The sequence below is a fragment of the Megalobrama amblycephala genome, linkage group LG7, assembly GCF_018812025.1.
Source record: "Megalobrama amblycephala isolate DHTTF-2021 linkage group LG7, ASM1881202v1, whole genome shotgun sequence".
In the NCBI taxonomy this organism is placed as follows: Eukaryota; Metazoa; Chordata; class Actinopteri; order Cypriniformes; family Xenocyprididae; genus Megalobrama; species Megalobrama amblycephala.
In genome coordinates, this window is record NC_063050.1 from 35,687,984 (window position 1) to 35,702,447 (window position 14,464).

General features: G+C 33.7%; 1 protein-coding gene across 4 annotated transcripts in view; it reads left to right on the forward strand.

The window, feature by feature from the left end:
- tmem131l (transmembrane 131 like) overlaps nt 1–14,464 on the forward strand; it is a 53,976-nt gene that overhangs the window by 1,847 nt on the left and 37,665 nt on the right. For all 4 annotated transcript variants that reach the window (XM_048197218.1, XM_048197221.1, XM_048197219.1 and 1 more), the window contains exon 3: nt 5,078–5,118. In XM_048197218.1, coding sequence (XP_048053175.1) covers nt 5,078–5,118 — 41 coding nt within the window. The remainder of the gene's footprint in view (nt 1–5,077; nt 5,119–14,464) is intronic.

The window sequence follows — 14,464 nt, forward strand, 5'->3', positions numbered from 1 at the left end:
ATGAATCTTATTAAAAGCAAAATGCAAGTTTGAGGCAGGATTGTTATAGTTAAAGCTAAAACTGCAAACATTTTCATTACTTGAAATAAAATGTTAACTACATTGAAATAAAAATGATTTATAACTTATTCTAGTTGCCAATTAAGGTAGCTTTTCTCATTTTCATTAGTTTATCTTGATTTACTGAAATGAAAAACTATAGACACATTTTTTAAAGAAAAACAAAAATAATTTCAAAACTCACCACAAAATTGCTAAAACAGATAATAATATAAAAATAAAAACTAATTCAAAATATTAATAAAACTATAGTAGTATCTAAATGATGCATAAATACCACCGGTTTTGAGGTCTACACTTCAAATGGTTAAGCCGGTTGTACATGAGATAAAATAAAACACCATATTTTCCCTCCCTGTGACTAAAGTTATTAGAAAGTAAGCGTTTTTTTTTATTGATCTCACACAAATTTGCATTTGCAATAAGATGCTTTCAGTCCACAGAGAAATAATACTGACAGAATAATAAAATAACATATTTATAAAAAAAAAAAACACTTGATAGAATAACATAGCACAGAGTTGCTGTGCTATGCAGAAGATGTAATGTATAGGTTGTATGATTAAATATTAATTTGAATGAACATATTGGTTATAGAGCTATGCAAAACATGACGTCACTGGCATTTGAGCCAAACATCTGGTGCACTTATAAAGGTGTGCTGTTTCTAAGTGGTGGTGTATTTTTTTGTTGATCATGGTCAGGTACACAAGACTGATTAAAGTTTGATAAAGATATATTTTTTTCCTGTTTCTTTTTGGGCCGGAAGCTAAAGCCACACAAACATGCACAGAGACTGTTGCTGCTTCAGAGGTTGACAGACAATTTGCCATTTTAGTGGTTAACAGTTACACCAGCGACCTGTCTTATTGCATGAGAATGGCCACAATCAAAGGGAACGGAAAATTCCATTTATAGTTCTCCATTTGTTTAAAGGGGCTTAGTTTGTTGGCTTGACAGTAGTGGAGTTGGATGCAATGTTATTATATCAATCTGCACTTAATATTTATATGTAGTAGGGCTGACAGAAATAGTGTGTTAATTTCTGTGGTTAATATTTAACGTGTTAAAAAAAAAAAATTAACATAATTATAGCAAAATCAGGTTTTTCATGACATCCTACAGCTTTACAGTTTGATCACACTATCTGGTTCCACTCACCAGGTCTGCAAAGCGAAAAAGAGCAGCTGACTGATGGTTCACATGTAGGCCTGTTCTATGGTCAACCAAACATTAATTTAGGCGCTTTTAAACCTTTGAAGTGCAATAAGATGCAAAATCAGTACTGGCATGCTGTTTGTAAAATGTGTCCTTAGAAAGCCAGTTCTCAGACAGTGTTCCAGCACCGATTTGAGTCCTCTTTTGTGTCTGATCATGCTGAATGGACAAAAACGCACACAATTATGTAAAAATTATGTTTCACAGAATATCCTTGTCAACATAGTCTGGTGTTCCTCGCATGGTGGTGAAAAATGACATAATTTATTTATTATTTCAGTGAAAGGAAAGTACTATATTTTAGTTTGATAATGTTTAATTTTAAATTTTATGTTACCAAATTATATTTATGTAGTAGTTATAATCCATTTATTCACTTTTTGAGCATAGACCTGAAAATGAAATTTCCAATTTAAACTGTCATAAATCTTAAGTTTGGTCTTTTTTAAAGAAGACACTTTTTGTGTCTTCTTTTGCTTAATTGAAAAAAAAAAAAGTTTTTAAAAAGTGAACTTGCATATTTTCCAAAACATATTTTTCTCTAAAACTGAGAAAAAAAAAAAAAAAAAAAAAAGTTGTTTTCCAAATTTGAGGTTGATATCTCAAAAATAGCTTTCAGTAGATTTTGTAGCTTTAATAAGGATTAAACTGTAACCTATTTAATTTTATACAGTGAAGACTGCTGTTTTTTAACATTTGATTACTTTATTCAATTTCTGTAGTACTTTTTTTACTTGAACTTAGGGCTGGGCAGTATGATGATATATTTTGTGGCGACCGTATAAAATGTCTATCGTTAGATATTTTGCTACATCTTGGTTCAGTTCAATTCAGTTCTCTTTCCCATCTTATTGCTCTTGAATGGTCGAATACACACAGAGTTATGTCAAAATACCCAAACCTGATGTGAATCAGTAAACATTTTACATTTAATTATTCAATTTCTGTTATATTTCTAACTGCTTGCTTGTTAAATATTGTGATTTAATCACAGGAAAATGTACAATTAATTAGTTCTTTTGTAATCGATTGACAGCACTAATAAGAACTAATATGTAGTAAGCATATTTAATGCCACATGGAAATGTCATAGTGAAACTCATTGCTGCTGACACATTTAAAAACAAAAGAAATGCAGCATGGGAATTGACTCTTCCTTTTTTGAAGAAAAATAGATCAGATTGGAGTAGTGTTTTTTTTTCTTTTTTTTTTTTCTAGTCAACATCAGGGGAATATTTAAATGACCTGGCTGTTTAATGGCTGTCAGTATGTTCTGCTGTGGCTCATTATATAACTGGAAAATAACAGTATTAGGAAAGTCATAAGAAGGTGGGTTACACTTCTTTACAGTGTAACTGAATCATTCTAAAGTTCAATAGGGCAACTTTATTTCCCTTAGGCTCTATGTCAGAGGAAGTCCATGTTATTAATAGCATATAAAATAATAATATTTTTCTAAAATATTGTTGAGCTCTTTTTATTTGAGGAAATTATCTTTATTTTAGTTTTATAATACACTGCCCGGCCAAAAAAAAAAGTCGCTGTTTGGATTTTAATAGGCAAATACTTAAGAGTCTATGGATGGATCATTATTACAGTGATTATTATTTTTCTAGCATTTTCTAGTTATATGTTTGGCAACCTTAAATATGGAGTGTGTAGCTTTTCATTTCTTAAACAACCATGTATGAAGATGTATCATGGTCGTATTCCAGGATGACAATGTCAAGATTCATCAGGCTCAAATTGTGAAAGAATTGTTGGGAGGGAGCATGAAGAATCATTTTCACGCGTGAATTGGCACTGACCTTAACCTTAGTGTACATTTTTGGGATGTGCTGGAGGAGACTTTACAGAGTGCTCACCTCTTGCATTGTCAATACAAGATCTTGACCAAAAAATGATGCACCTCTCGATGGAAATAAATGTTAGACATGCAAATAAATAAGACATGCATCAATTTTTGGTCAAGATCTTGTATTGACAATGCAAGAGGCGAGCACTCTGTAAAGTCTACTCCAGCACATCCCAAAGACTTTCAATGAAATTAAGGTCTGGGCTCAGAGGTGCCAATTCATGTGTCAAAATGATTCTTTATGCTCTCTGAACCATTCTTTCACAATTTTAACCCTTGTGAATCTTGACATTGTCATCCTGGAATATGGCCATGATGTGTCTTCCTATATGGTTGTTTAAGAAATAAAAAGCTACACACTCCATCTTTAAGGGTTAAAAGAACCGTTGCCAAACGTATAATATGCTAAAAACATAATAATCAGTGTAATAATGATCCATTCATTGATTCTTAAGTATTTGCCTATTAAAATCCAAACAGCAACTTTATTTATGTTGTGTTTAGATTTAATAATACCATGGTGAATTGTGTTTGGCTTTGTTCTAGCATTACTGGTGTGTAAAATGAGAGAGATGATTTGCTCATTCATGAAAAATCTGGATATTGATATCAGAACTTGAACAAAATGAACAAAATTAAAATTAATTATAAAATGTAAGGTCTTTCTATTATCAGAACCACATTATTGGCTTGACAACCGGTTAAAAAAGCAGAGCCATAAATAGACTTTGATTCATTTGTAGTCAATATAGATGTCAAGAGTGATTGAGTAGACCTGCAGCATTCCATTTAAAGAGAACCACCCTCACCCGATGATGGATGGATGCTCCATTTTCTCAATGCATTCTAATAGCAATATTAAGTACTAAACAGAAAGTCTACAGATTCACTGCATATTTTCTAGTTTGTGGAAGACTCTAATTGAAACCCTGCTAGCATATTCATCCAATCATTGTAAAATGTGTACTTAGTCATCTGACACCAGGCAACCAAGTGGCCTCTATATACTTCCATTGTATGCCTGGAGGGCTATAGTTAGTTCCTATGGATACCCTGTTGTAACAGTCATGGTTTCAAGGCTCTCTGTTAAGCGGCTATTTCAGTAAATTGCCTATGATGTGCTACATGCAGTTTATGCAATAGTATATGTGTTGAAATGGTACAGTGTTCCCTTTCAGTAGTGTTGCTTTCAAAATAAAATCCGCTTAAGTATACCTGTACTCTGACTTTATAGGTTTCTGTTTCCAGTTTTATGCATTTTTAGGCAACACATTTACTTGCAATGTTAAGTGAAGGAATGTAATGCATACATTTATTACACATTACATTTATTCATAACTTGGACTACTGTTCAAAAGTTTGGGGTCAGGTCTGCATTTATTTGATCAAAAACACAGTAAAAACAGTAATATGGTGAAATATTATTGCAATTTAAATAACTGTTTTCTATTTTAATATATTTTAAAATGTAATGTATTGCTGTGATGGCAAAGCTGAATTTTCAGCAGCCATTACTCCATTCTTAAGTATCACATGATCCTTCAGAATCATTCTACTATGCTAATTTGCTGCTCAAGAACATTTCTTATCAATCTGAAAACAGTTGTGATCTGAAAACTTAACTTTTTTGTTGGGAACTGTTATTCTGTGCTTTTTATTCCTTTTTTGATGGATGGAAAATTCAAAAGAACAGCATTTATTTGAAATATTTTGTGAAATTATAATTGTTTTTATTGTCACTTTTTATCAGTTTTATGTGTCCTTTATGGATAAGTTTTGTTTGTTTTGTTTTTTCAAAAAAAAAAAAAAAAAAAACCTTTTAAACATTTTTTGTTATTAAAACAAAAAATGGAAAAAAAAAGTGTTAGTCTAAACCTCATAACTGTGCCAATGTAATATGCTGTTATTTACTGAATATAACGAATATATTTTTTTCCCTTCCAGGCAGAGGAGCAGCACAGTGAGAATGTTCCACGGGAGGAGAGGTGAGAATTTTTCTTAAAACCACCGTCCCTTCGAGACTTGCCTAGAGTCACCTATTTGCATTTTTTGGTACCTTTTTTTGGGTATGGTTAATACAAATTGTTATTGTAAACCCACAATTTGTTTTATATAACATAGTTTATGAAATGATCATGCCCAAATCTTGAAGAACAAAAGTTTTAACTTTTTAGTAAATAAAAAGGTAACAGACGTTTGTGGTGGTCTATTGTGTACATCCCCTAAACATTTTTATGAAGGCAGGGCTGGTTTGTTTTAACAGTGCATGGAAAACTAAGCCTTGAGGACACCAGCTTTTTGTTTACTTTACATTTGCATTCATGTGACTGGCATGACCTAAGATCAACACCCACTGTTTTATTAACTGCGTTTCAATAGCAAGATATGAATAAGAGCACAGTATGTAAACAAAGTGCCTGTGAAGTCTATGGAAAAATACCAATTTTAGCACAAGCCTGCAAGATGGCACATTGTATACAACTGTGTTTTCTTATATCATCTGACCATGCTTGCATCTCTTTTCTCGTACCTTTAAAGATTAGCGTTGCTTTTGACACCATAGATCACAACATTCTCATTTTCACAACAGATTAGAGAAATATTATTGGCATTTTTGGATATTTGCATTTATATTTTCTCATTTAGCAGATGCTTTTATCCAAAGGTACTTTCATTAAGTTGTTTAAGATCCCATTTGTTGTCAGAGTTAAAGCTATGTGGGCAGCGGTTCGATAAATAGGGAGTCCTGGCTTGTGGTTCGTTCTTGATCACATTTCCTTCTATCCTGTCACTGCTTCTGATGTCTTGTTATAATAAAGCCACACATGCAAAAAATATAACTAAAAAAAAAGAGATTGGTCTGACTGCAACTATATTGTTTGTGTGAGGAACTGTCATCTAACACAAGCGAAGTATGGAGTGCCACAAGGCTCTGTAACAGGTCCTCTGTTGTTTTCTTTGGATATGCTTCTACATACATCTACACACATCAGGAAATGCAATTGGCTTCCATTGATATTCTGATGAGGTCTATATTTCCCTTATACCAGATGAAAGTTGTTAGGTAATATTAGCAAATTATTAAATCACGATTTAAATCAGGATTTTTTTCATGAACATCTAGGAATGTATTTGGTACATGCGTTTCCATTATAGTTCATGCACATCACTTCTTACAGAAGAAAAAAAAAGAATACACATTATGGAAGTAGTATTTTCATCTTGATGTTTTTATTCAACCTTTATTTCTGCAATATTCCAGCATTCGCATAAAAAATGGATGGAAATCCGGCTTGTGTTTAGAATTATTGTCTCATTCCCACACTTACTTGGAGATTTACTATATCACTAAAAGCAGTTCAGCTGATGAGTGATTCATGTATTGGTTGCTTGAATTCTGCAAGAGAAAAAATGAGTTGACTTCATTAATTGTTATGAAAATCATGAAGTGTGGACTTCAAGCCAGTGGTATTTATTTTGATAGAGTTATTGCCATCATAAACTTCGGATAATTTGTGTATTTGATCATATTCAAAGAAGACTAAAAGTATCTGTGGTTGTGCATGCAAATTTCATTCACACTCTATTTTAGTAACTGCAATTTTTTTTTTTTTTTTTTTTTTTTTTTTTTTTTTAAACTTTCTCTTTTTTCCCCTATTCATTGTCTCTTTGCCACATCCTCTCATGCTACCCATCCCCAACTCTGTAGATCTCATTCTGCTATCTGGCTGTAGCAGTCTTTTCATTGTTGACTCGGGTTAACAGCATGCTCTGTGGTTAAGTCCTAATCAGGGACTATCACCAAGCACAATGGCTGCTTTTAACACAACAGCATCAACAAGGCTCACTTCCTGTAACAACAGCAAAGTGCAGTTTCATACACTTGCTGTAACATAGATGTTGAACAGAAACATTCAATGCAGAAAATGAATGCCTTCTTTAAAAAATTGTTTTGTGACAAACTCAATTATCCATCATTTTTCGTTTTAATTTTTGTTTTAATATTTGTTCAATTTTAAAAGGGAACTTTGCACTTTTAAATAAAGGGTGACGCTGGGCTTCAAAACAAGGAAGCAGATACGATACCTTCTGACTGGTCTTCTGATTTAGTTTTTGAATGAGCAGAAATGACCAAATTTAAATGAAATCTGTCAAGCGTCATTTAACAGTGCATAAAGAATGGCATAGTCATACTACTCATGTAATAAGAATAATAATAAAAATAATGAATGATAAAAACAATTATTTCATTATGGCAAACTAATATATGATAATACAATCTAAAAATATTCATTTTTTATTATATATTATTTGTTTATACAGTCTATTATTTATGTAGGCGTGGATCTCCATTTTCATTCACCTTTTTCTTTCACGACTTTGCAAGTATGAGGAAAATGTATGGAATTACAGGTATGAGTATTTAAATGTAGTTAAAAGGTTGGTAATGTGTTAAACAGAACTGAGAATACTACAACACTTATTGGGAGCTGTATCAGCATTATCAGGTTAGCCAAAGTATTTAATAAACACAACAAATAGGGGATGTGGTGAAATTAGTTTTAATTCCAAGGCACATAATTTGTTACCTAAAGAGCAACAGGTTGCTCATTTTTCATGTATGCAGCATGGTTGTAAGAGTCTTTTGCAGGAAAGCAGAACCGTGCTAGTGGGTTGTCCAAACAGAGAAGTGAAATTTTGCCCACACTGCTTGTGTATTAAAAGTCAAACACTGTAGAATCAAAAACTCAGAGTTATTCTACATATGTTTCTAAATTTCTTACATTGATCTGTCCAAAAAAAGTACACTCTAAACACAGAGGTCATGTGGAGGCTATCTTGTAATGTATAACTCTCTAGAAATTTAACATTATCAAGCATTGAGCTTGTCAGGGCTTTGGACTTGTAGCATTAATGCAGTGTTAAGCAAGTGGAATGTACATAGATAGGACAGAAAACTGTAGTGCATACAAGATACAAGGGCCTGCGAAGCTACATGGATTGATTGCATTGTAACAAATACCTGCAATGAATTATATTTGTGATTTTAAAAAATGATTACACTTTATTTGACAGTGCTGTAGTTGCATTGTAATTACTCAAATAAGTACTGAGTACTATTAATTAACTACATGTACTTACTATATAGAGTTACAGTTAGGGTTAGTTACTTGTATGCATAATTTACTGTTGTTACTACATGTACTTACTATAGTAATGTGTAACTACGGCACTGTAAAATAAAGTGTTGCCAAAAAAATATATGTATTCTATGTGTGGTCCATTATTGGAAGAGTATATAATTCTATTACTAATACTACTGGTGTTCAGAGTTTGCTCTTTGAACTTTGTCCTTGCATTTGTGCATCTATTGGCAGGGTGGCTGTGACAGCAGCTGACTGTTTATTGGAGATTATTGACTATCTTACTGCATGCAGAGCAAAGAGATCATGTTATGGGTTGTCTGAGGTCTATAAAGGACACATGAATTTCAGTAGCTTTAGAATTTTAACATTGTTTATGGATTATTTTATCTGCTTTTAAAACACATTATTCTATATTATGAAGTCTCTTTTGAAAGCAAAGATACCAAGCACTTGACTACATGGTTATAAAGCTTTGGATTTGCAACACATTTTAAGAGGTTTCTGTTTTATTTGGCAGAAAATACTGTTATGTACAAAGTTATTTCATTTTCAATATGTGTACAATGTTGTACAACTTATTTTCCCTGAACAGGTTAGAAAACCTAAGTCTGTTGTTATTTATCAAAAAGACAAGGAAATAAGAAACTTTGCTAGATTTGAAGAAAAAAAAAAACTGCTTTAAACAAGCTATGTGAATGTTGGATTGGTCTTTTTGGCATCTAGATGTTGACAAATTAAGTGGATTACATACAAATCTGTATTAAAACATTAGTATTTAAGTTTTGAGATGTAGCTGATTATTCTTGAAATAGATAATACTATAAATAATTTAACAATTTAATATATTTAATTATTTTAACAGATTTTCAAACATGCTGTCAGCTTAATTTTACTATTTTAATTACCAGAATCTGCCAATTAATCCTGTCGACTTCTTTCTCGAGTCTGTTCATTCTCATGAGATAAATGAGACGATCTGTTATTTAATATGTGTGAAACATATTTTGGGGAAAAGCCTATTTCTGCCCAAATATAATTCCAGAAAATAATGATTCAAACATCAGACAATCTCACACTACCACCAGCAATGAAGACCATTACTGATTTATAGATTAATAAAAAAAAAAAAAAGAGTTATGTCCGAGAAGTCATCTAAACATTTAAAGGTACAATTTGTAGGACCTGCCACTAGAGGGCACACTACCAAAACAATAACAATCGCGTGGTTTGATGACGCTAAGAAGGTGCGTGGAATGATGGGATTTGTTGTCTTCTACCCAACCGCTGATGGCCATCAATCAGACGGAAAGATAAATCATGGATTTAACGGATGAGGTAAAGTTTTATAAATGTATAAACTATGGATCAGACGCGTCCTCGCGCGGGTCTAGAGATGCGATGCCCCGTGTTTGGCGTGTATGCCCCATAATACTAATCGTGTTGATCGTTATAATGGCATACGTTTTCTGTAAAGATACGAATCAAAACAATTCACCTGTCGAGTAAAACACAAGCGAGATCGGCATCTCTTTCTAGGTGAAGTTTGTCGCGAAGCTCTCTCCATCTAGAAAATGCAACACCGATATTGATCCTCGCTCTTTCTCTCCTCTTGTCCCAAACTCTTCTTGGGTCGTTTGGTTGGCCCGTACGCTTACGTTTACGGGAGCTGTCCTTGTCGACAGAACCAGCGGCAGATGGTAAACAGTAATTATGTTCCATAAATAAGTAACACAATCCACCATAAAACGTGCAAGAAATAAATTAGGAATTGCTTGAAGCAAGCTAGTTAGGTTTTTGGATTAAAGACTTACAAAACATTTGAATATTGTTTTTGGTGAACAGATCCATATCAAGATTTACAATATTGTAAATATAAAATTGTGGACATTAGATGGTTTGTTGTTTTCATATCTTGTGTAATGTAATTGAAAGTACTCTTGCCTAATTTGTAGATCATTCTTGATTGCGTTTACACTGTTTGTCCACTATTTCAAATCTTAGAACATTTTACCACTTTCAGCAGTGCTTTCAGGATGTTACACCATGTTTATCATACAAGTAAATGGAGTCTAGCTCATGTGAGAACATTTGTTCTTTATTGCATAACACGTTCTTGGTTGGGGGAAGTGATGCAGCAATGACTGCACACTGCAGTGACTGCTCTTTATGGCCTGTATTGTTAATTTTTAAATGTAATGAAAGACAGGAAAGTGTTTATCAGGCCCTTAGGCGTTAAAAAATAAATAAATGATTGAAATCAATGGGCTCTATCACACACCCGGCGCATCGATGCGACGCAAGTGTTTTTTGCTACTTTCAGCCTGACGCAGTTATCATTTTCACGTACAGCGCCCACGTCGTTTAAATAGCAAATGCACTCGCGCCCATCTACTCGCCCATGGCCATGCTGGTCTGAAAAGTGTGTTAAAAGTGTGTTAAGTTGCATTGTTGGCGTGTTGCTATTTTGAGGCAACTAAAAACGTCTGCACCATTGACCAACAAAAACCTGGTGTAAAGTCAATGGCACAGTTTTTTTTTTTTTTTTTTTTTTTTTTGTTATTTAAAGAGCCCGTTAGTAATCTGCGCCTATATACACACACGTCCACTCTGCTTGTTACACGCACAGCAGCACACAAACATGCCAAATATTAAAAATAAAAAGATTACAATGTAAAAGATTGTGTACATAAAGATAAAAATGCCTACATGTCATAATGGATAGTCATTGCATTTATCAGAATGACCTAAATACAGTAATAATGAATAAAGTTGGCTTATTATTTGAACATTCGTTCTGTATTTAAACTGACTCGTCAGGTTGAGGGTGTCTATATTCCGCCATATAAATGACAATCTGCCATGGTGCAAGCGTACCTGGCTTTTAAAGGGACATTGGTTTATTGCATGTTACGCCCAAAACACACCCATGACTCATTAAGAGTGTTAACTGACTTTGTAATATTTTCACACAAATGACAGTTTGGTAAATGAGTGCAATACAGTTTGTATGCAAGTCTGGAACAGAGATCGGCCAAAATAATATAAAAAAACGAGTGATTGCTGGTCAAACAATGCATGTCTAATTTAAACCTGCCCCTGGAAGCTCACATTCATCTGCCACATCTCAAAATCCAATCAACAACTTTTTAAAAATTTTTTTATGATAATCCATTACACTTGAATGTATGTTACAATAAAGAAAAAAAAGATCTGTCGCTACTTCCATTTCATTGCGACTTTAAACCCTCCAAACTTAACTTGTATTAAATCCAGAATAACTTTAGAGGCCAATTCTAACAACTCCTTAGAATGTCTCTCCAGAAATGTTGCATGTAGAGATTCCATGAGGTGTTTTTCCCATCTAGAGCAGTCTGTCTGACTGAGTAGACCCCAGAACTCATTTGTAAATGTGGCATAATAGCCTCCTGAAGCTCCAATTTGAAGATAGCTATAGTGTAGAGTATTTTCTGCTGCTCTCTCTCTCTCTGTGGTTGCTAGTGCTAATTTTCACACCTCCTGCTGTGATACGCCCTCTCATCTCTTCCTCTGCCCTCTGCCAACACTACAAATAGCTTCAGCTCCTGGCATCAACTACATTCCATTAAGCCCAAAACATTCCACAATGTTTCTTCTCTGGATCATGCACACTAATATTTAGGGCAGTGTGCTTGTCTTACCGTGTATGTGTATTTCACTGAAAAAAGAACAATAACAAATGTCAAAACAAATTAGCCATCCTTAACCATGGGCTTATTGTGCATTTATTTTCCTCTATTGAATTGTAGTGGGATGATTGTGTGATTTCTGTGTTTGTTTTGGCAACCATCATCTGTCACATTGACACCAATTAGTGGCAACACATTTATTGCTTGTGTGTTTATTGCTTCTGTCATGTGACCCACTGTTGTGTAGCCAGTAACCGTGGTCACCTATCACAAACCTATGCCAAACCTATATCTATTAGGTTGATTTAAAATGGCTGATAATGTTCTTTTTGTGTTATATTAGTTTGTGGATTTTTAAATATAATATAATATAATATAATATAATATAATATAATATAATATAATATAATATAATATAATATAATATAATATAATATAATATAATAAATCATATACTTGAATGTTCAGACTTGACCAGAGAATATACTTGTAGTCAAAAGTTGGAGATCAACTGTTATAGAGGATTGGAAGCAGCTGATTTCTATTATTCTGTTTTTCCTTTGTTTTACCAAACTGCTGAAATAGTTTTGTGAACATTTACATATGCACCTTGATCAATGTACATAAAAATATCAGTAGGCACAAATGTCTGGGCTTCATGGGGCAGTGAATAACCAAAAAAAAAAACACTCATGTTTGTTCAAAGTATAAACATCATGCCTTTCCACTGTTCAGGGAAGGCATGTTGTGATCTTTTTAAAGTCATCATGGAAACTTTTCAAATGTGCATTTCATTAAGATGGATAATAAATTTTGTAACAATGCCATTGATACTTGAGTATTCAAATGTACATTTTAAAAAAATAGTTTTTGGATTTGGAGAGCGTGTTTGGCCCCTCCCCCTTTCATACATCACCAGACTGCTGGAGCAGACCATGTTTTGTACACTGATCTACAGTACACACAGCTTAAAACGTTAAAAGAAAGTTGAACTCAGATTAGTTTCTAAGTGTCATTTGTACACGCCTCCCCCCCACATTATTCAAATTGCCTACAACTTCCTGTTTCAGCACACACAGGAAATGAGCAGTACGCTATTTCGAACATCAACATTTTTTTTTTCTTTTGTGATGGGAAGTGATGCTACTGCCAGCAAAGTAGTGTGTGTGTGCGTGCGTGATGAAATGTCAATTATTAGTTGTACACTTGATTCCCTTTCAGTAAGATTAAAAGAAGAACAAAAAATAAATTAATACTTTTATTCAGCAAGGATAAATTTAATTGATTAAAATGACAGTAAAGACTTTTGTTGTTACAAAAGATTTTCAAATAAACTGTTCTTTTGAGCTTTCTTTTCAAAGAATGAAAAAAATTTATTACAGTTTCGATAAAAAATATTAAGCAGCACAACCGTTTCAACAGAATGTTTCTTGAGCAGCATATTAGAATGATTTCTGAAGGATCATGTGACACTGAAGACTGGAATAATGGCTGCCGAAAATTCAGTTTTGCCATCACAGGAATAAATAAAAACATTTTAAAATATATTCAAATGAAAAAAATATTTTGAATTGCAAAAATATTTTTCAGTATGGCTGTTTTAGTCAAACTGAGTAGTTGTGTAACCCTTTTTCAATGTCGCCCTTTTGTGCCATTTCTTTCCTGTTCTGTAAAATGTTTAAAATTAAGAAATAAATCATAAACAAAAAACAAAAAAAGCTTAGAAGTCATGATAGTTATGATTTGCATTAATGGGATTACTGTGGAAGATTGCACTAAGTTATCATTTGTCAACTATAACTGTGGTAACTCCAAGTACTTAAAGTCCCTGTAAATTCTTTCTAAACACTTTATAAATGTTACAAATGTATTGCTGAAACACATTACAAAGACTGTGAATTGTGTAATGCTTAGTTGTGAAGTTAGAGCGTTAAATAGTTTTTCACCAAGTCTCTGTTCAGGATTTTTTGGGCGGAGCTAAAACGGGGGTCCGATGACGCACTGGAGCCCCCGAACATGGCCCCGCCCCTAACACTATATAACTGTCGATGACGCACCGAGCGTGGCGCTGCCACTAACGCTACAGCAGCTCACCCGCTCAATCTCGAGTGTCATTACAGTTATACAGCCCTTTGCACATTTAGTTAGTAATGCCTTCGACACGCAAATGCATATTACATGGTTGTTATATACAATACAGCTCGGTCTCTTTATTTAAATTTCCTAAAACGATTATATGAGGCCGGACAGAGTCTCTCCCGTCCCGACCTTCATCCTCCCGTTTCGCGGCACTTCTCATTTGTCGACTCGACAACAGTCTGCAGTACATGCCCACCAATGAGTGTAAGTTGCCGTGTGTGCTTATGTTATAATTAGTAGGTAGTCCACAGTAACTCTACTAAAATTTGCAACCATCTAACATGATTTTTTTTTTTTATATGCATCAGTATGTTTGACTCAGACTCAAGTCAGTTGAGATGGCAGTTCTCGCGAGTGGGTGTGGTTTCAGCACAGACAGC